The sequence below is a fragment of the Myxocyprinus asiaticus genome, chromosome 8 (assembly GCF_019703515.2).
Source record: "Myxocyprinus asiaticus isolate MX2 ecotype Aquarium Trade chromosome 8, UBuf_Myxa_2, whole genome shotgun sequence".
NCBI classification, from domain to species: domain Eukaryota; kingdom Metazoa; phylum Chordata; class Actinopteri; order Cypriniformes; family Catostomidae; genus Myxocyprinus; species Myxocyprinus asiaticus.
Window position 1 is genome coordinate 35,220,545 of NC_059351.1, and position 23,599 is coordinate 35,244,143.

General features: G+C 37.6%; 1 protein-coding gene across 2 annotated transcripts in view; it reads right to left on the minus strand.

Annotated features, from left to right (window-relative positions):
- LOC127445462 (mineralocorticoid receptor-like) overlaps positions 1-23,599 on the minus strand; it is a 153,454-nt gene that overhangs the window by 34,045 nt on the left and 95,810 nt on the right. For both annotated transcript variants that reach the window (XM_051705554.1, XM_051705557.1), the window contains exons 4-5: positions 11,826-11,942; positions 5,966-6,283 (exon numbers count right to left, since the gene is read on the minus strand). In XM_051705554.1, the coding sequence (XP_051561514.1) occupies positions 5,966-6,283; positions 11,826-11,942 (435 nt within the window). The remainder of the gene's footprint in view (positions 1-5,965; positions 6,284-11,825; positions 11,943-23,599) is intronic.

The window sequence follows — 23,599 nt, forward strand, 5'->3', positions numbered from 1 at the left end:
CTCAAATCAATCAAATCAAATCACTTTTATTGCCACACAACCATATACACAAGTGCAATAGTGTGTGAAATTCTTGGGTGCAGTTCCGAGCAACATAGCAGTCGTGACAGTGATGAGACATATGCCAATCTACAATGAACATCAAATTTACACAACACAATATAAAATCTAATATACACATAATTACACACAACGCAATATACAAATAATAACATACAATGTACATTATACAATACACGCAATATAGAATACACATTATACAATAAAAAAAAATAGTATATATAGTATATATAAAATGTACAGTAGGTTGTATTGTACTGTACTGACATTCAGGCTGTCGGTTGATAGTCAGTTGCCAGTGTGTTTTTAAGAGAATATAATTTATGACAGTCCAGTGTGAGATAATAAGATTAATAAAGTGCAGTGCTGATGTATATTGATTGTGAGAGATCAAGAGTTCAAAAGTCTGATTGCTTGGGGGAAGAAGCTGTCATGAAGTCGGCTGGTGCAGGTCCTGATGCTGCGATACCGCCTGCCTGATGGTAGCAGTGAGAGCAGCCCATGACTCGGGTGGCTGGAGCCTCTGATGATCCTCCGAGCTTTTTTCACACACCGCCTGGTGTATATGTCCAGGAGGGAGGGAAGCTCACCTCCGATGATGTGTCTGGCAGTTTGCACCACCCTTTGCAGGGCTTTGCGGTTGTGGGCGATGCTATTGCCGTACCTGACAGAGATGCAGCCAGTCAGGATGCTCTCTACAGTGCTGGTGTAGAACCGTGTGAGGATGTGGCGGTTCATTCCAAATTTCTTCATCCGTCTCAGGAAGAAGAGGCGCTGATGAGCCTTCTTCACAATGGCCTCAGTGTGGACAGACCATGTGAGTTCCTCAGTGATGTGGACACCCAGGAACTTGAAGCTGCTGACTCTCTCCACTGGTGCTCCATTGATGGTGATGAGGGTGTGTTCTCTTTCTCTTCTCCTGAAGTCCACCACAAGCTCCTTTGTCTTACTGATGTTGAGGGAGAGGTTGTGCTCCTGACACCAGCGTGTCAGAGTGTGCACCTCCTCTCTGTAGGCTGTTTCATCATTGTCAGTGATCAGACCTACCACCGTCGTATCATCAGCAAACTTAATGATGGCATTGGAGCTATGTGTTGCCACACAGTCATGTGTTTACAGGGAATACAGGAGTGGGCTAAGAACACAGCCCTGCGGGGCTCCAGTGATGAGGGTCAGTGATGAGGAGATGTTACTGCCCATTCTAACCACCTGGTGTCTGCTTGACAGGAAGTTCAGGATCCAGCTGCACAGAGAGCTGTTTAAGCCCAGAGCCTGGAGTTTCTCATCAAGCTTGGAGGGCACTATGGTGTTGAATGCTGAGCTGTAGTCTACAAACTCACATAAGTGTTCCTTTTTGCCAGGTGGGAGAGACCATTGTGTATTGTAGATGCAATGGCATCATCAGTGGAGCAGTTGTTGCGGTAAGCAAACTGCAATGGGTCCAATGATGGAGGCAGCACAGAGCAGATGTAATCTCTGATTAGTCTCTCAAAGCATTTGCTGATGATGGGGGTCAGAGCAACAGGGCACCAGTCATTTAAGCAAATGATTCTGGATTGCTTTGGTACAGGCACAATGGTGGATGTTTTAAAGCATATGGGGACTACAGACAAAGAGAGGGAAAGGTTGAAAATGTCCGTAAAAACACCAGCCAGTTGGTTCGCGCACGCTCTGATGACGTGGCCCAGAATGCCGTCTGGACCCGCAGCTTTACGGATATTCACCCGTTGGAAGGATCGGGTTACATCCGCTACAGAGATGGAGAGTGAACTAACCTCTGTAGGATTTTCATAAAAAAGTATTTAGCTCATCCGGGAGAGAAGCAGCGATGTTCATGACGGAGTTTTTATTCCCTTTAAAGTCTGTGATGATATTAATTCCCTGCCACATGCTTCTAGAGTTGGTGGTGTTAAACTGTCCTTCAATCTTGTTCCTGTACTGGCGTTTTGCTGCTCTGATAGTTTTTCGGAGGGCATAACTGGCTTGTTTATGCTCCTCCACGTTCCCAGAATTAAAAGCGGAGGTCCGCACATTAAGTGCTGTGCGAACATCGCTATTAATCCAAGGTTTCTGGTTCGGGTAGATCCGTATTGTTTTGGACGGAACAACATCCTCTACGCACTTTCTGATGAAACATTACGCTATCAGCGTAAACCTCGATGTCATCATCAGAGGCGGACCAGAACATCTCCCAGTCCGCTTGATCAAAACAGTCTTGTAGCGTAGAGTCTGATTGGTCCGACCAACACTGGATCGTTCTGAGGGTGGGTGCTTCCTGTTTCAGTTTCTGCCTATAAGCGGGCAGAAGCAGAATGGAAGAGTGGTCCGATTTGCCAAATGGTGGGCTGGGGAGGGATTTGTAACCATCCCGGAAGGGAGAGTAGCAATGGTCCAAAATCCGGTCCCCTTGTGTGTTAAAACTGATGTGTTGGTGGAATTTTGGTGCAATTGATTTAAAATTGGCTTTGTTAAAGTCCCCGGTCACAATGAACGTGGCCTCAGGGTGCGCGGTTTCCTGCTTGCTTATAATCCCGTACAGTTCCTTGAGTGCCGGTCTGTGTCAGCTTGTGGGGGGATGTACACAGCAGTGATAATGACCACTGTGAATTCCCTCGGTAGCCAGAATGGTCGACACAGAAGAATGAGAAATTCAAGATCAGGAGAGCAGAAAGACTTGATAGAATGTACATTCCTCTGATCACACCAGGATTTGTTGATCATAAAACATACACCACCACCTCTGCTTTTACCTGATAGGTCTTTCGCTCTGTCCGCTTGGTGCACGGAGAGCCCCGTGGGTTCGATGGCTGAGTCTGGAATCTCCGCAGACATCCAAGTTTCTGTATGGCAGATAATGCAGCAGTCCCTCTATTACAGAGACTGAACATTTGCCAGTAGAATACTGGGTAGCGGGGGTCGATTTGCACGACGTCTTACTCTGATGAGAACGCCGGCTCTGTTTCCCCTTTTCCTTCTGCGTTTTCGCAGCCGGGCAGCCCAGACAAAGGGCTCCGCTGGCCTGTTTGTAAACAGCGGGTCGGTATTGAGGAATTTGAAGTCCGTTTTACGGTGTGTAATTGCAGAACCAATGTCCAAAAGTGTTTGTCTGTCGTAGACAATAATGCAGACAACATCCAAGACAAAAAACATAAGAATTGTAAACAAAGCAAACAAAAAAACGACAATGTTGTTTTGGAGCTCGCAACGCAGCAGCCATACTCGGTGCCATCTTGAGCTAGCTAGCAAAATAAGTTAGCACTGACAACTCACCAACTGTAACTGCCATGGTGTCCTGAGTGGCCTCTCCAAGATGTCCCAGCACACTGGCCTTGATTTCAAACCACAAAAAGTTATTTCTTTGGGCACCGCTTTGTCCATTGTGCATTTTAACGGATTTGTATTGTGTCCGCAATTTTTTATTTATTTTTTTGGAACCTGTACTGTTCAGCACTGGATACACAACCTTACAAGTTCGGCGAAACTCCGCCTTTGGCATTGACGCTGCCTCAATCCCCAATTGGCCTTGTTTGGCCCAAGTGTAATCGCTGGGCTAAAGGTCATTGGCCTCAAGAAAGCCCGATAGAGGCACGATGAAGTCCCGGTAGTGACAGTGGGAACGCAACTGGCCCTGGCATGCACTAGCATGCCCTTACTTGGCCCGACAGTGGAAACACGGCTATTGCCCTGCTGTCAAAGAGGGTTAGCAATAAATAGAACAGACTGGATTCTTGCCAAAACTCTCATTGAGAGCTATAAAGTCACCAACTTGCTTCCACATGCACCAAATGAGTACACGCAACAAAACTTATTGGTGAGACGGAAATTATTTTTTGCCAAGCTCATCTGTAATAAGCAATTTAGTATTGACTATAATGTGACACTCCATCAACTTAATGGGCTCTTTTCTCGTGACCACGCTAGGCGCAACTACCATATGCTGCATCTTATCGAATTTTTGCGAGAGCGCTAATTCTAATTGCAATTTTTGTGCAAGCACAAAGTGCAAGTGTGCATGGGTGGGAGTGCTTGTGCTATCTGTGGGTGTATGCACGCAAACTGTTGGTGGATTGTATGTTAATGAAGTGGCACAAAGTACAATTTGCTATTTTCCTGAGAAATTGATCATTGTGCTAAACTGTCTGAGAACCACAGCTATTCTCAGTACAAAGTGGTAATAGAGTTCATGTTCAAACACTGAAAATGAAGTGGAACATTAAATGATGTCTCTGACATTCACTGTTAATACCATGATTTGTGTGTCAGTAGCTCAATCTCATTAAGTATATTTACATTCTCTATAATTTCACGGAGCCTACATCCAATTAGTGCTGACAAGCACCATATTTTCCCATCATAAGGAGCGTGTCACTGTCATAAAGATTTGACTGACATTCAACAAGGACGCAGTTAATGCGCAAAAGAACAATAGTCCATATTTCTGTTCTTCTAATTCATTGCATACAGTATATTTACACTACCAACATCTTATGAATGTCTTTGTTTATATCGCTTGTGCTTTACATGGAATGGACTATATAATAGGACGCAGACGGCACAATAGCCAGAGAAGAACCTCCAAATTAAATTGCACTTGACCCAGTTCATTAGTACTTTGCACACGCAATTTCACCAACCCATATAATAATCACAAAACAGTGAAAAAGTGGACATATAACTAATAATGAACACATTCTAGCCATGTGCATCATTTTAAGTTGTCCTTCCTCACAGTTCCCCCAATGTCACTTGTAGATTTACTGAGTATGTGATGCACTGACCGCACAAAGCCAGGCTTGGAAAAAGTCTTTGAAAGTCAGTTAGCCAGTTTGTCCTGGTGTGATATCAGCCTTCTATTTATACATCCGGATATACAGTAGCAAGCAGACACCATGGTATCAAATAATTGCAATACAGCAAATGACCGTCTCATAGTAAAATACCTTTCAAGACTTGATTAGACAAGGCAAAGAGTTTCCAAAATCCCAATTAAATACTGAGATGTTGCTTTTGATTATGATTATAACTGTGGTCTATACAATGCTGGCCACATGTACAGTACTAATGAAAATATAAACTATTGTTACTACAGACTTTCTTCTAAAATGTTTCTATATGAAGAGCCAGCCTACTTTCTACATATTTCTTACATTATTTACATTCATTTGAAAACTTGTGGACAAGCATCATTTATTTATTTGTTAATATAAAGCCAAACCCTTTGCTGTCTCTTGGTTTTCTGCATTTTGGCTGATGTTTTAAGAATACCGTGGCATGAAGTGCACATGTGTTCAGTCTGATCCTGTTATCTGAACTTGAATTCTGGAAATTCTGTTTTGAGAATGAAGACCTAACTTTACCAAAGCACCCAACATATAATGGCCAAACAATATGGCTGCAAGATTCTAAGTAAATCTCAAAGACAAACTTTTCAACTTATACTTCATCTTGAACTGCAATTAAGTCCAAATCAGAAACTGCTGCTGAAACAGGTTTCAAAATTCAAAAGGAGAGTGACCGAAAGTGACAAAAATGTCACCAGATTTCAAAATGTGGCAGCAAAAATGCCCCCTTGATGAATTCCTGTTTTCATTTGACTTAAGATTTGACATAATTCTTAACATTGTATTTCTGGCATAGTTAATTATTTTATTTATTCAGCTTTAATGAACTGAGTATACTGAAGCTTTTGACATAACCGCATGCCAAACAGTGAGTTACAGTATTTATGGTTAGGATAAATATGCCTTCATAAGATAAAAATGTCCCTGAAAATGAACTACAGTGGTGTAAATACAAAAAAAAACAACAACAAAAAAACATTCTGATTAATTTCTGACACTGGTCTGAAAGTGAGGATCACAAAGATGGAATCAGATAAAACACCAAATTTGCACTGGAAAGGTACCTGGAAGTACTTTGGCCCATTTGACCACTCGGATCATCTGTTTGCCGGCGAGCTGGTTGAGGCTGGTGAGCAGGTGGTCTGTGGTGTCGGGCTTTGTGCTGTCATAGCCAGCGAACACCACTTCAGGCTCTATGAGCTCCAGGACGCTACAGACAGACGGCGACAGAAATGGTGCTACTGTGGGGACATGGGGGACGAGTGCGGTGGCCGAGCTCAAGTCTTTCTCGGAAGTCAGGAACGGAGGCCTGTCCTTTGAGTTCGGCAGGGAAGAATCGTTGTTAACACACTTCATCTTTCCCAACTTCTTGGACTTTCGTGCTATGGAGAAAATATACCAAACATCTATTATTAAAGGTGCCTGCTCCATTTTTAATTGTTGCATCTCTGAACTTATGTCAAACATTGAAGGTCTTAAAAGGATTTATAAGAGATAAATAATTTGGAATGAACAAGATATTAATGTATTAATGTATGCTTAAAGCAATGTTATTGCAGTTTTTATATCTAAAATGAGCTGGAGCTGAAAGCAGTAATTATTGATGTAGAGATGGATCTTATAGCAGGGATTGCAGTGTAAATCCCAGTGAAAAAGACAGAGTGCTGGACCACTGTCAAGCAGAGATTTCAAAAAAGCACCACATTTTTCAATTCTACATTTGTTTTTGGGAAGTATTCAAAATCTAATCAGAGGTCTTTTTTTTTGTATTGTTCTCAAGGATGCCTACAGATAAATAATAATTCAATGTGCTTTCAAAGGAGAGAGTGTTAGAGCAACTGGGAGAGCATGGCACTAGCATAACAAGGCAACAAAGGTCATAGGAAATGCATTCTGATAAAATGTACCTTGAATAAACTTTAAATGATTTTGGATAAAATCATCTGCCAAATGCATAAATGTAAATGTAAAATAGGATATATAATGTATGATTGGCTATGTTTGACACATATTCATTTGTTCCAGAACAGTAAAAACTGTAGTTTAACACAAAACTATAAGAAATCAACTAACTTTTATTACAAGTGACAATATTTACAAGTATTACTGTTAGTCCTTTCAGTGCTTTTATACAGGAACAAACTGGCAACACTGATTGAATAGCTACTGCAATTACTGTGTACAGGAATTTACTGATTACTGTAATTGGTAGCTGAGGTATATTAATGTAAATCTCCAAATTTTATGGTAACTAGCTATCATTATTTCATACATTATTATTTTTTGTATTTTATTTATTATTATTATTATTATTATATAAATGTCATACATTAGTTAACAAAATAAACACATTAGTTTATTCTTTGTTTTTTCTTATTTTTATTGGAGTAAGGTAATAATAGGGGAACTGGAGCATGAAATATAGTAATCATAGTAAAACATTAAAGTAAAAGAATACACAACATATACAGCAATAAAAAAGATATGGTAACAAGGATAACAATTTGTGACAGATTTGTGACAGTCGTTTTCAGTCAGTACTGGGCCACCAGGATCAAGTAAACACTGAAAGAAAAGAATATTTGTTCAATGTTAAAGTTTTGAAGTCATCACACCCAATACTTCCCAAAATATCCTTTAACTGTATGGCCGTTCACATAAGACACGTTCTTGTGTCAAAATGGAGAACAACGGAATAGTGAGAACAACACTCAAGGCACGAGAAAAAGCAGCAAGATGCAACGCAACAGCCAAAGACATCCCAAATAGGCCACAACTTAAAAAATAAAGCAGACAAAAGCAAGAACACATCCAATGTGAACAGCCCCAAAGTAAATTTTAATAACATCCAAGTTTTTATTATTTCTATATAACCACTTTTCTTTAATTAGCATCTTATTACTGCTTGCACTTACTTAATTTGATGTTTTCTACTCAAATTATGTGATACTTTGCTCTGCTCAAATGCAGCTTCCCTCAGACAGCTGTGCCTGTTGACAGGACTTGAACGTAAGGTAAAGATTATCTCCTGTTTATCTCCTGCAAGGTTTGAGGGAGGCTGAGAGAGACAGGGAAAAGAGCCAATATTAAAGTTCATTATCATTACCAAGTATACAGCTTATCAAACTACCAATAGACTTCCAATCTTTAGAATTTTGAATATAATAGTGGCAAGTTTCATAGTTTACCTGCAGTTGTCTACTCCTTAAGGACTGAGCGCAACACCAAGTGCTGACGGCAGAGGCGTTGATGCATGCAGGCAGATTTTTTTTTCTAAGAATGCTCCAAGATCAAACGGAGCCAGCCTATTTGCGTGTTAATGCAAATAATTGCCAGGATTTATAAATAAAAAAAAGATAATGAACACAGAAAGATGCACATTCCTCAGAAAAGAAGACACTGTGGGTTCCGTGCCTACACACAATTACAGTAATTTGCCGTATTTAGTAGTTGCTGCCTGAAACTGTAAAAAAAAACACTGTAAAAAAATCCTGTTAAATTTACGGTAAAAAACTGGCATCTGTGGATGCCACAAATTAACCGTAAAAAATACAGTAACCACGTTTCAGGCTTCACGGGATGTCATTTTGATGCCTGTATATTTTAAGGTGCATTACCGTCTTTTATATTATTAAATGATCAAATTGATATATTAACCTTCTGAAATTGTAAAATCTGCTTTTCACTTTATAATGTATTGTTAATCACCTTTGTAATTATAGAAGAGCACATGTTCGCAGAGTGGAAGCTTCACTTAGTATCGTAAAACTACTTCCTCTACAGTTTGTTTCAATGGCAGTGCCCACAGCGTGGAATTATTATGGCCTTTTTAAGTACAATTCATCTCAAATACTTAATCTAAACAGACCTACCTCACCTTACAATCATTACTCAGGGATAATGAAATATAGAAAAAGGATATCATTTTGTTTTATTATTTTAAACAGGATGCATGTGAGCAGGGATGACTTCACAGAGTATAAGTACGTTTTATATTAGAGGAATGCAAGAATATAAAACAAACAAGAGTTCATTTACACATGAAAGAGCATTAGAACAAGACAAGGGTATACAGTAAGTCACAAAAAAAACGTATTTTCCAAGTAAAGATTCTACAGAGTATTTGCGATGATAATGATCACATTGCTTTCATGTACTTAGTTTATATAATCTCCATGTATGATATAAGATCCATTTAAAAATGTTTAAATAAAGAAACGTTTCCATCCCAGAGTCCGAATACAGAAATTAACTGATTAAATCTTTGTAAACGTGGGGTTATATCCTCGTGGTTTGAGTACGATGACTGAAGCGTCCACTTGTGAGTCGCAATGTAAATAAAACATAGAGATGAAACACAGTGTCTACAACTGTATTATATTCACAAACAGGAGATGAGCATGCTGCAATAGTGAAAACAATGACATTAAAGCACTTAAATTATTGAGTTGAGCACTTTCATCCTCTGGGAGTGAGCTGAACAGTGCGCGCAGCTCCTCATGAACTGGGAAAACTTGGTGCTGATAATCACCTCGCTCAGATACTATTACACATTAAAGTGCTAGATAGCACATGGTGAAGTGCTGAGTTACTCCTAAGAAACGATTAAACGGTTGATGTTTACTGCCAAGTGCATCCAAGTTGGCTTAATTTATTTAGAAAAACTGCGTTCGTCCATAGAAAGATTGACGGGCGGATGTTTGGTTACGCTACTATTCAGAGCCAGATGTGACGACACGCGGACTGTGATAAAGACCTATAGAAGCCCTTCCAGGAGCAATGACCAATAAACATGTAGAGACAGTGCTCAGTGTCACTCACACAAACACTAAACACCATCAGAGTAACACATGTGAAATTAAAATAATGCAATAAACATTAACTAAACTTCATCAAATATTGCACAGAACACCCCAATGTACATAACTGATAAAAAAAATAAATAAGAAGAAACATAATTATTCTCATAAAATATAACGAAATGTAAAGAGTCACGCAGGGAATTCTGGGAATGCCCGATTATTGTTTTTTACCGTAAATGTATATGTACTCTCTTGTTAAACATAATATACATTTTTACCGTTAATTATACGGGAAAAGAATACTTTTCACATCTAAAACAATTTTTTTTTTTTTTTTTTTTTTTACAGCAAAACGACATCTATTGTCTTTTTAAATATATTTTTAAAAATTACTGTATATTTTAAGGTAACTACCCGTTAACTAATTAACGTTTGTTTTTACTGTAGTATTTTTACAGTCTTTTACCGTTAAAATTACAGACATTTTTTACAGTGTAGATTTGTCGTGGGTTCCGCGCCTATATGCAATTACAGTACTTTGCTATATTTAGTGGTTGTAGGTTCATTGTGGGTTGCACTCCTATAAACAATTATTGTAATTTAATGTAATTAATGAGTGACCTCACATAAATTTCCCATGATGCAATGCATATTACCAGTGCTGACAGTCCAAATATTCAATATTCAATTGCCACTAATCGCTTTATTTTTCATAATTAATTTCAATCATTAGTCATCTGGTAATCATTAGCTGACAGGTTCAAAGATGAAATAATTTAGACTTTGAGCAGAGCATCGACAGACCATGGGAGAACTCCAACAAGCTGTGCAGGGGTCCCTCGTCGGTGCCATATATCGTGTGTTTGGCTTTTACAGTAGGTGACAATTGAGATTTGACATGCTTTTGTTGTAATTAAATTCTGCTTTACAAAGGTTTCAAAGTACTTTATTTTTGTCACAAGTCCCATCTGGGTTTGGTTTGTGCAACAAAATTAGCGTTAAAAGTTCCTGGTCCTTTCACCATCACTTGATCATGGATACAATATCGCTGTTATGTGTGTTGTGGTGTGTATATAAGTGTAATGTCCCCTGACACATTGCAAAGTTTCTGCCTTATTCCAACCACTGTTTAGAACTCACACAGAGCTGAATAAAATGTCAAAATCTAGCGTCAAAATTGGTGAATGTGCATAAACGCATTAATTCTGACAGCTCTACATTTTGCAGTTAAACACTGTATGATAATGTTTTTGTAATTTACTGCCCATTTTACAATTATTTACCCTTAAAACTACAGTAGGGGTTAACAGTAAAAGCTATTTTTCAGACTTCAAAGAAACAGAAGCGAGTGAATCATCCACTTCTACCACATTAATATGAATTTAGCAATCCAACCAGGTAGAGATTGCCATTTTGGTCACAATACAGATGAACATGATGAAGCTCCACTGCTCTTTTGGTGGTATTTACATGTGTCTGTGTTTCCCAAATTTAGTTAATGTGTGCCTAATCTGTTTTGTTCAGGAGTTTACATACTTTAGCTGTAATAAAAGTAGACAGGAATGCCCAATATATCCAATAATTTGTTTAGGTTATACTGATTTTTAAGTGACATTTGTTATCAATATGTTTTTTTCTTCAATGATGTGGTGGGTTAAATCAGTGTGACCATACGGTAGCAACTGTTGCGCAAACGTCTAAATGACTTCATCAGTTTTTCATTTGTTGTGTTTTGAAATCAACCATGCTCTTAATAAAGGTTTTTACACCTTCATCCAAAGTCACTAAAAATTACAGAATATATCATATCTTTTAAATTAGCATGAACACGGAAGTGAACTTTTATTTGCATACAGTGCAGGAACTGAAAATCAGATTTTGACGGAGACACGTTGATGTGGCCAAATGTTAATATAATGTGCTTATTCAATCAGATAGCAATCCGATCAGTAAAAACACATGAAGTGATCAAGTGTAAATACCCCCTGTGTTTTTTTTTTCTGGATCTGGAACTTTCTCACTGTATATTTTAAAAATAATGTGCTCAGGTGTGCCAGCTTAACAGATTCATATTATAACATAACAGTTTTTAGTCCCATAACAATTAAATTAATTCATTTACCCCCAAGATTCATTCCAGCTTGTAGACACTTCCGTACTCTGCAGGCTGGGCAGTTTTTCCTCCGAATCTTGTCAATGATGCAGTCATTCCTCCCAGCACATAAGTAGTTGTGCTGACCTGCAAGGAAAGAAAGAGAAAGTTTTCAAGGTCTCTGTACAAATCTTTACCTCTAAATCTAGTTACCTGTACACCAGGGGTTGGCAACATTAGTCTTGCCTGCCACCAGTGGCACACAAAAAGATAATCATTGGGATGTGAGCTACAGTATATGGGCATGGACTAGTTGTTACACACAGTAAATATTTCTCAAGGTAGGTCAATTTCTGTATTGCCGCATACCTTAAATTATTGGTTACCAAAAAAAAAAAAAAAAAAAAAAAAACTATAATTTTAAAGCTTTTAAAAAGCTTTTTGATTTTTGCCCTAATATCAAAGGTCTTACAAGAAAAAAAGAAATTAAGATCCAAAGTGAATTTTCTTGATAAAAAATATGATCGTGCCTGGTAACGTGCATGTAAAATGGCTAGAAATAGCATTTTAGCTTAGCGTAAAGCTGACAAATCACACAAGGTTTTTTTTCTATTTCTTCTGCTCCAAACTTACTTCTCAGTCTGCTCGTATGAATGTAACACATCATAAGAAAGCGTTTCACCGCTGTTCAAATGCACTTTGGATCGCATCATTTATATGTATAAATGTTTTCCATCTGAAAGGACTAAATATTAAATAAAATAAATGACAATAAAATGCAAAGTAATCTCTTCAGTAATCAAAATACTTTTGCAATGTAACTGTATTCTAATTACCAATGATTTAAATTGTAACTGTAGTGGAACACAAATTGGATTAACACAAACAATTAAAAATGGCACTTCAAGTTAAAAAGATTTTCTTTAGAAGGATTAACAATTCTGTAGGATCTGCTGCATAACTGAAGTTTCCTTAATGTTTCACACTTAAATTGAATAATACTGTAGCTCTTTAAGTCTTAATGCAATCAGTAAAAGGTGATCTTTGTGCGGCAAGGACACTAACATTAAGGCCCTGATAGTTAGTCATCTCTTTGTGAATATTCAATGCACAGGAGACAGCTGCCTTACACCGTACACCACTGCACTAGTATTATATAGGACAAATGAGCCATCCCAAACAGTATTTCTGAGTGTCGCTGGTTGGCTGATGACTTGGCTCGGGACACTATGACAGAGACTGTAACAGCCTGAGAATCCCTTGTGCGCTGTATTGGTTAGCCAACGCCACAGCTCGTGGAACAAGCTCTCGTTTCAGAGCACCATTCTGCTCCATTGATCGCCACACACCCACACGCTCCACATGCAGGCCAGAGCGCAGCACCGCAGGGCATCATCCAGGCACTGTGGCAGTGCGCATCGCTCATTCTGTCTCTGTCTCTTTCTTTCGTGTACCCCTCTCTGCCTCCATTTCGTCCCCTCTTTCCCACTCTCTTTCGGTTGTGTATTATATGAAAGTCTACTCTTCTAAACTGCACGAAGTTGAACATGCCGGTCGCTCCTCATTTCTAAAATTGTGCAATCTTGTTTTCTTTCCTTGCGTCTGAGCTCCTCCTTCTTAGGAAGGATACAAGGATGAGATACCGAGGACTGAGGAATCGAAGCAAGATGTAAAAGTTAGGGCTGGGAATCGATTCCAAAAAGAGCTAGAGTGGATTCCTTTCAGGGAAACCAGTTGATATTTTCGGACTGTGTTTATTTCCTCGACCACTGAACTACACATTTCAGAAGCCTAACAGCACTATTAAGTCTTTTGTAGTCCGTCAGCATCTGTAAATCCTCTCCGTTTGTTCATCTGTATGAAGCAATCACACAAGCCCTTCAACACATCTACTTTCCAGACCTGTATAGTCTACCGGTATTTTACTTTGGATCAACCTTTTAATCAACATGCCAAATTTGTGACTGTAATTGGCATACAATAACAACTTCCCCGATGTTATAACACAATTCTGCAACAAGGATATGGCAGAGTTGAGTTAGCATCCCAGTTCACCTCAATGTATCGGTATGTTGAAGTTTAAATGAAGTTTAAGTGCTGCACTTATAAAAGCGAGAATCTAACGCTTCTCTACTCGTTCTCGGCATTTTTAGTGTTTTAAAATCTTTTGCATATATAATTTTTTTAGTTAGCGTACATTTTACACAATATTATATTACAATTATTTTATGAAATCAAATATTTAAAAAAGTAAATACACATTATAAGATGTATATTAATAAAACTGAAGTGTGTATTGTTTGGACATTTTATTCAGTGTACAAACGGTAGTGGACAATTACTGCACATTCTAATATCAAACTCTTTCTAAACAAAAACTCATGAGTGATAACAGACAATTTCAATGTAGCAATAGTGCTTTCAAGATTATATGCAGTAGTTCTTCGAAATACAGGTGCATCAACTCAAACTTCCCTCAAATTTATCTCATGGGATTGAAGCATTGCACTTTGGTATGTGCATATAGGCCCTGATTTAATCTTAGAATGGAGCTATTAATAGTAGGCCTAAATGCCATTCATGCTATTAGAAATAGTGCAAAGAACACTTTGTAGTGAGCTGTTCATTATGAGATATAACTTTTACGGAATCGAAAAATAATCGAAAAAATAAGTCTGGAATGGACTCTTGGAATCGATTCCATAGATTCCAAAACCAGGAATCGGAATCAGAGTCGATTCCCAAATTTCTGGAATTGAACAGTCCTAGTAAAAGCACCGTTGTTAATATGCTGCATTACATCAGTGTGCTTAAAGGGATAGTTTAACCAAAAATGAAAATTCTCTCATGATTTACTCACCCTCCTGGCATCCCAGATGTGTCTGATTTTCTTTCTTCTGCAGAACACAAATTCAATTTTTAGAAGAATATTTCAGCTCTGTAGGTCCATACAATGCAAGTGAATGGGTGCCAACATTTTGAAGCTCCAAAATCCACATAAAGGGAGCATAAAAGTAATCCATATGACTTCAGTGGTTAAATCCATGTGTTCAGACATGACATGAGAGTGGGTGAGAAACATCAATATTTAAGTAATTTTGTATCATAAAATCTCCTCCCTGCCCAGTAGGGTATGATATGCACAAAGACTTTTCAAAGACAATCAGACTTTTGAACTCTTGATCTCTCACGATCAACATAAATCAGCACTGCACTTTATTAGCCTCAGACTGGACTCACATTTTATACTTCTCTTAATAACACACTGGCAACTGACTATCAATCGACAGCTGAATGTCAACACAACACTTCATATTTATTTCCACTGATTACATGTATACTGTATATTGTATATTATTAGGTGTATATTGTATATTGTGTTGTGTAACAATATGTGTAAACTGTGTTATATGTAAATCAGATGTTTATAGTAATTGTCATACTGCTATGTTGCTTGGAACTGTACCCAAGACTTTCACCCACTGTTGCACTTGTGGATATGGTTGAGTGACAATAAGGGATTTTATTTGAATGAGATTGACTGAGAAGGGAGGAGAATTTATAGTCAAAAAAGGACTTAAATATTGATTTTTTTCTTACTCACACCTATCATATCACTTCTGAAGTTATGGATTTAACCACCAGAGTCATCTGGAGTATTTTTTATGTTGCCCATACGTGGATTTTGGAGCTTCAAAATTTTGGCACCCATTCACTTGTATTGTATGGACCTACAGAGCTGAAATCTTATTCTAAAAATCTTTGTTTGTGTTCAGCAGAACAAAGAAAGTCATGCACATCTGGGATGGCATGAGGGTGAGTAAATCATGAGAGAATTTTCATTTTTGGGTAAACTAACTCTTTAAGAGATAGTGCTGTTAGGTTGATGAAACTTGTTTAATTTTATAAATGTATTCCTATTATATCTTAAAAAAGCATGACGCACTCTAGGAGTAGGTGGCATTTATGATTTAAACCACAAATGTGAATTAAAACTGTTTTGCCAAACCTGGCCTCGTAGAATCACACTATACCTACATTTGTGCTAAATTTTTTTGTGTGTGGCTTTTTTCCAGTGAAATTAACGCTACAACAACAGAAGCGCTACAACATTTTCGTCCTGTTCCTCTTACAATGATATCTTCTGACATCCAAACATTTTACTGTAGTGCATAAATAGTGCATTACATAAAATACTACATTTACAAGTTTGCTTGAGTGCAATTAAATTGCACGGCAGCTCAACAGATAGAGTGTTGCACTTGTGATGCGAAGGACTGTGGAACGAGTCCTGAAGTCGACACGTGAGGCAAAAGTGTCATAGAAGCACCACTAAATTATGTGGTTCCTTCAGCAATTGAGTTTTTCATGTTAGGTTTGCTTTTCATTACATTATTAAGGTTTAGGTTTAAAGTGTGATTAAAAAGTCAACATTAACTAGCTTCTAGAGCTACTAAGTAGACATTTCACCTCATTACTGTGGAAGGAACTACATAAAATCATTTTGCAAATATGTTGCCACAGTCATATAATTTTCATGAGATCAGGCTGATTGTTCCAGATGTGAAGGGGGAGGAGAAATTATGCATGCGTCAGGTGTTTCCACAAAAGACTTCCACATAGGATACACCTGTGCTTCCTCCCTCCTAGCTCCTCTGGACACTCCTCAATCCTCGCCTCCTCATGTGTGATATGATGGTGGACTTTGTGCGATTTCCGGGTCATGGGCTGAAGGAAACAAGGAGTGAGGAAATGAGGAAGCATCATTTAGAGTTTTTAGAAGCACCCACTATCTACATGAAGGGGCTTGTGGACGCCGTGGCTGCAGACAGGCACAATGAGTGTTTTTGGTTGAGGATAAAATGCGTAGCGAGTCTATCTAGAAGCTGCCAAAAAAGCACAGGCTCTGCAGACGGAGCAACAGCAGCTGTAGCATTGCCACTATTTCTGGCTAAATCACATGACCCCTTACATAAGCCCATTTTCCTTGCTCTAAAAAGCAGTAAACTGCGACACAGGAAGCACAATGCACCCCTTCCTCCACCTCACCACCCAAACAGACACAAATCAGACCTGAAATCTGTTCTGCGAACTCTCCGGCCCCTCTGAACACTGTACACAACTGACCCACAAATCCTGTTAATCATTGTCCCAACAGAAGTCAGTACACGTAGACTGCACCATATTGTGTGTGAGTGTGTGTATCAGTGAGCCTGTGTGTACATGAAAGTGTGTTTATGGACAAACGTAGCAGAGAGACTGTTTGTGTACATAAGGGATGGAAGGGGAAAGTTGAGTATTGTTGCTTTGCTGCACACTGTAGTTTGTGGATCTATATCTGGGCAGTGTTTATGTGCGCTGGCGTACAGAATCTCAACAAGTGCACATTATGGTTTATCACACTCATAGTGTTACCTCATAGTTTAGCCAATGTTTTAGTGTGCTGCATTTTATTGCATTTCAGATGCTAATGTTTTTGTCTGCCTTTACTGTTACAATTTCTAACTTCCTTTTCCTTGGTCAGCCAGTTTTAAAAGCCAAATCGAGTTTAACTTTGAGGTATTCATATTTAGACAAAAGTCTAAATGCATTCTATTATTTCACCAGTTCTTTAAGGAAAAGTTTACCCCAAAATGTTATTATAATGTATTCACCCTTATGCCATTTAAAACCCACATGAATTTATTTCTTATGTGGAATACAAAAGTGGCAATTTCAGTGAATATTCCGGCACAACTTTTCAATACAATGGCATTTAACCCTTTCACGCATATGACCAAACCGGTGCCATCTGCATTCCTACTTCTGTTTACTGCTGGTTTGAGTGTTTGTCATAATGAATCACCTGCTCAAATTGTCTTTTAAACATCAAAATATCTTTATTTTTTTTATGTTAAAAACGATTACCAAATAAATGTATAAAGCCGTTACCGTCGGAGCTGACTGTTTTGATGCAGCGCTGTTTTCTACCATCAAACAAAAATACTGCATAAACTAGTTAGTCCACTTGAGCCTTCACCCATTCCGTCCATCACTCATTCTCACCACTTCCTGTTAGGGGTGTAACGGTATGACATTTTCACGGTATGATAACCATAACAAAATTTACCATGTTATCACAGTATTGAGTTGCATTGATAATATTAGTTTAAAACAGTTTAATACTTGGTTATGAAATATGTCTTATAAACACAAAGATAAATATTTCAGTTATAACCAATTCTTGAACTTTATTTTGGATTTCTTCAACGCTAATCCTTGAATTTTTGTTCTTGTACATCAGGACACTCTCTTAATCCGACAAGGTAAAAAAAAAGAAAAAGAAAAATCTCAAACAGGTGAAACAATAATAACAAAAAATAAATAAATTGCAACATGTACAGTAGTCAGATGATTATAATGAAAACAAATATTTTGTTACTGTTATTTTGATTTATGAACTTGAATTGTAATAATTTGTAATGATTATTGCCCAGGTTAACACTTCAGATATGCATTTGTATGCATTCAGTAAATTGTTGCATTTATGATTTAGTTTAATTCTAAACAATACCTACTGACAATATATTATTCATTTGTAGTTTATTTATTGGCATTTTGTCCAATACTGTCTATTTTCTGCCACAGTTTCACTGTCAACTTCCTGCATGCATACTGTCAATGTCAGTTTCCTGCACACCAAAAGCCATACACTTTGTAAACCCTATTTAGTACTACAGTATGTTTTACAAATAAAACATATTATAAGCAGTATCAAATACACTGTTCGCCCACTGTTGCGCTGCACTTAGGCAAATTAACAAACAGTTGGCATGTCGTAATGTTGAACGAGTGCTTAAATCCGTTTGCTGCATTTGTGAATGTGACAGAAAGCATAAATATAACTTTAGCCTACGTAATCATTACATATCATGTAAAATTACATTGAATCTGGTGTTTTTATGAAACAAGGGATATCATTTATTATCCTGTCTACTGTAGTTCCACTTACATTAATCTCCGCAAATTCCGTGGGACGGTGCTCACGGAGATGGTGCTTAAGGTTTAAAGTGTTTACTGCCTGAGCCGACACTTTTTTGCAACAAACTTCACAGAGTGGGTAACCATCAACACATTGATGGTGCCTCGTGGGTCTTTCACATACCCAAAGTAATCCCAGACAGTGGACTTCAACCACTAAGGTTCAGGCTCAGACATGTCTGTATGATGCACTCATGCTGCACTCATGCTGTGTTCTGCTCGTGCTGCACTTCTGATGTACTCATGATGCGCTCCACTTGAGAAACCTGCATGTCACCTTTAAAATTGAGTGACAGTCGAATGTAACATGAGGAAGGTGCATTTTAAAGACTTATTTTAACTCACCAAGTATATATGATGCTGTGCAAATGTAGCTGATTCTGTCTTAATTAAACTGATTTGGATTTTAGAGAAGTTCTGAAAAAAATCTGTCTTTATATTTATGCAATACCGTCAATGAGAACATGAGCTTTTAAAAAACTTTTTCAAATATATCCATATTAATGTAGTCATAGCCTTACATGACCATTTTATATATTTAATAATAATATTAATTATATATATATATATATATATATATATATATATATATATATATATATATATATATTATTTTTATTATTATCTTTCATCTCAAAGTGACCGTTTTTTTTTGGGGTAATCTTGACAAACGTGTTTTTTGGTCTTCATGGAAACAAAAGTGAGTGAATCATCCACCTCAACCACAAAAATGGAATTTGGCAACTAAGTAACTTCTCCAACTGTGCTTCTTCAACTAAGTAACTATAGGAAGATATACACATTTAAAATGCATCTTTTCCTGGAATACGGACCAAACATACTGATGACTCATACTCTACTGACTCCTTATGTCCAATTAAATAATCTCTAGACTGAGAATGTTCTTCCTTCTAATACCATCTGTAATCGACTAGCAATAGCAAATCATGTTAATGGCTGTGACATAAAACTAAAGGTTATTGGCTCTTTAAAATGTCAACACAGGAAACACACTTATCAAGCCAATTCATGGGGACTTTAAATACATACTGCAGCTACAGATCACACTGAAAAAAAATTAAATGAAACAGTTACTACATTAAGTAAATGTGTTAAATATTAAATGAATCTCATGTCTAAAAGCTCTTACATGGCCAGCCATTGTTTTTCCCTGTACTTCCAAATGGTTTGCTATTGTCTCTCAATAGGTTTTATTTGGATTGCTTTTTGAAAGTTCTGTACTTCATGTACATTGCTTGTACTATGTGACGCATAAGATGATCAGCGCCACCTATTGTATGGAAGTGACTTTTTTTGACCCTTTAATTTCACTGTATTTTCGTATTGGTCTGAATAGGCCTTTATTCCTGTTTCCTATGTTACTTAGCCCAAAATAGCCAGCATCAGTCTTTAGAAGAGAGAGACTATTATGTGAACGGCACAGTTAAATTACAAACCATTTCAATTTCTATTTTTTTTTTCTGTTTCCTGTCATTAAACTGTTATTTCCACACATGCACTTCCTGCACTTCGCAGTCCTCTGCTTTCCTGTTAGAGATTGTGTCTAGTCCAAGGCTGAAAAACTACTCCTTCATCTGTGTACAATTTCAAACTGGGCTGTAATTTCCAGTGGAATAAAACACATGTTTTTTGTGCATGTAAATGAACATAGGCTTTTCTGTACATGAAGGCATACAGATGCACTGAGGGCAACATACAGATTAAAAACCAATAATAGATATATAACTGAATAGTTCAAAATTAGTTCCTGTGGTTACAAAGATAAATTGATTCAGTATGAAGGATCTGCCAACAACTGGCAGGGAAAAAGAAGTGTTTCACAAACTTGAACATATGAATAATACACGGCCACGGGCCACATCCCAAAATATATTGATGTTGGAAACACAGATGCCATAATGTGATATTTCTTAAACACAAAGGGTGTCTCCTTTCAGAACAATTGCCTTTTGCATTGATGTCAAAGAACAAAGGTATCACCCAGAAGCCGGAAGAGATGATAGATACTGAAAGCAGTAGAGCCGTTGGCAAACACAGCAGGGTTATTTGAGGTGAGGAGAAAGAAAGACATATGACCTGTTTAGTTGATTGTATGTGTCTCTAAACAATCGCACCCTGATTTCCAGCGCCTTTCAGTATCTATGCATATCAACTGCACACATGAAAAAGTATGGAGTATAATTAAAGTCATTTGTCTTCAAAAACACACTTTTTTTCCCTTGATTTTATTTAATAAACGGGTATTTAAGGCAAAGATGCAAATGTAAAAGATGAGGCAAAAGAATGTTAATGGAAAAAATTACATAGGTATGCGTACCTATGTGTCTAATAGAGACAAAAGAACATTTGTGGGGATAAATTGTATGTCTCAAACAGGTCAAAAGTGGTGATGTTTTGTGGATATTTTTTACTGATCACTTTACAAAATACCTGAGTTTCATACACATTAATTGGCTTAATTCTTTGAATTAAATCTCATTCTTCAACTGTTGGTGTTTAAAGCACCATCAAATGTGACGTGACCCAAAGCTTATTATTTACGTCGTATTGGTCTTAAATTTTCACCACTTGCTCACAGAAGGGAAAATAAAGCTCCACAGGATTCCATTGTTTCAATTCAAAACCTTGATTGCACCAAATATTTGCATTTTGTGTAAAAGGGTCTTTAGGGCTCTTAATATTTTTCTCTCTCTCATTGAAATCATTAAATATTCTGCTAATTTGTACATAGGGATCAGGTGCTGCATTCCTTAATTTGTTGTATTTTATTTTCAATAAACTTTCTTTTTTTGCCATAAAATTATTAAAGCTTCTCACTTCCTTCTGCTGATGCATATTTCTGTTGTACAGCACAACAACTGATTGGCACACAGACTTGTTAAAACAGAGGCTTTGTTAAAAATATATGCAATTTCCAACAGTACTCTGCTGTAACGAGGCTCAATGGTTTCATTATGGTCCTGGAAGTTCAATAAAAACCCTTAAATGATGAGTTGTGCAGAACTGACATTGAGTATCATTAAATATGATGATATGCCAAGCCACTGATGACTTTTGAATAATAAGCATCTGCTGAGCTGTCTGACATCTCTGTACAGCTCATATGAAAATCACAGTCAAGCTCCAGACTGCCTGTGATTTGGGAGTTTGGGAGAAAACTGCCCCAATAACATGCATATATAAACATCTCTCACATATTTGATTGATTTGGTAGGTTTGCCAAGAAACTACGTTTAAAACATTAAGCACCTCAAAGGTATTGCAAAGTTGAAATGTGGATGCAAGCTTACAAAACAGATAGTTCTGACTTTAAATTCTGACTGGACATGCAGCATTCAGAGCAGTTGTAAAACGACTACTGAAAATTGGTGTCTTTTAACATATTGCTGTTGCCACCATTTATTAAAGCAATAAGTCACTAGAGTTGGTACGTTATAGTGATATTACCTCGGGTAAGGGGGTTTCAGGCACTCCGCTTCATACTGTGGCAAAGAACACACTTTACCCGTAAAAAAAAAAAAAAAAAAATCGCTGCAACACATATTCTTGTTGCTTTTTGCTTGATTTTATAATGACTCCTAACAACCAACACCCAAACACCACACACATATGTGCTTATTGAACATGAAATGTACAAACAAAAAAGTAAAATAAAAGGGAGTTTGTCCTCCCTTTGTTGCTATAACACCCTTCACTCTTCTGGAAAGGCTTTCAACTATGTTGGAGCATGGCTGCGGGGATTTGCTGCCATCCACACACAAGAGCGTTAGTAAGGTCAGGCACTGATGTTGGGCAACTGGGCCAGGCTCACAGTTGGCATTCCAATTCATCCCAAATTTTCAGTGGTGTTCAGGTCTGGGCTTTAGGCAGCCATTTCAACCATTTACTGGTGGTATCCTATGATAATTCCATGTTGAAAGTCTTTCTGGTGCATCCCATTCTACTGAAAATGTTTGAAGATAATATAGTTGAAATAGCCATTAATCCCAAATTAGAAGAGGGTGTCCACGTACTCTTGTCCATGTAGTGTATGATGTATGTGAATTTATGACAAACCCTACAGCTAAACCAGTGCAGTGAAACTGCTCTATCCTAGTGCCAAGCGTGATAACAGATTCTCATAATGAAGGAACAAATATTTTAGTGCTCAGACAGAGCAGCTGTAGAGCTCTGAGTAAGAGTCTGTTGAGTGTTAGCTGGTACCATATGGACACCTCAAACAATCACCACTGAAACAAGTGTTTAAGCTGTTATGAGTTATTATTCAGACAGCACAGAACTGTGTACCGTAGTATTTTCATTGCAGCAATGCCTGTGTTGTGCAGTTTTCTTTCATATCACATAGAGCCTGTCTGATCTCCAGACCTTTCCAAACTTAAAAAAGGGATGCAGAAATTGTGTCCTCAATTCCCCTTCATCTTTCAATATCTGTCTGATGGCTTGTCCTTGTTCGAACAAGACTAGATGTCTCTGAATAGATTAGGTAAATTCATGTTTCGACATGCTTTTTGATTTAAACCCTGATGTCCAAATCGAATGTGTCTGTATTTTTTCTCTACAAAATTAACTAAGACACAAGGTATTTACTGTTTTTAAGCTAACTGAGGTGTCCACTGAGAAATCGAATCCCTTCCAGCTAGGAATATCTGTGCCATTCTGTATAACTTCCCTTCATTTATAAATAATATCATAATTATACTTTGCATAATTAATCACCAATAAGTCTTGTTTATGTTATGCAAACATCCAGAGCACATAACCTT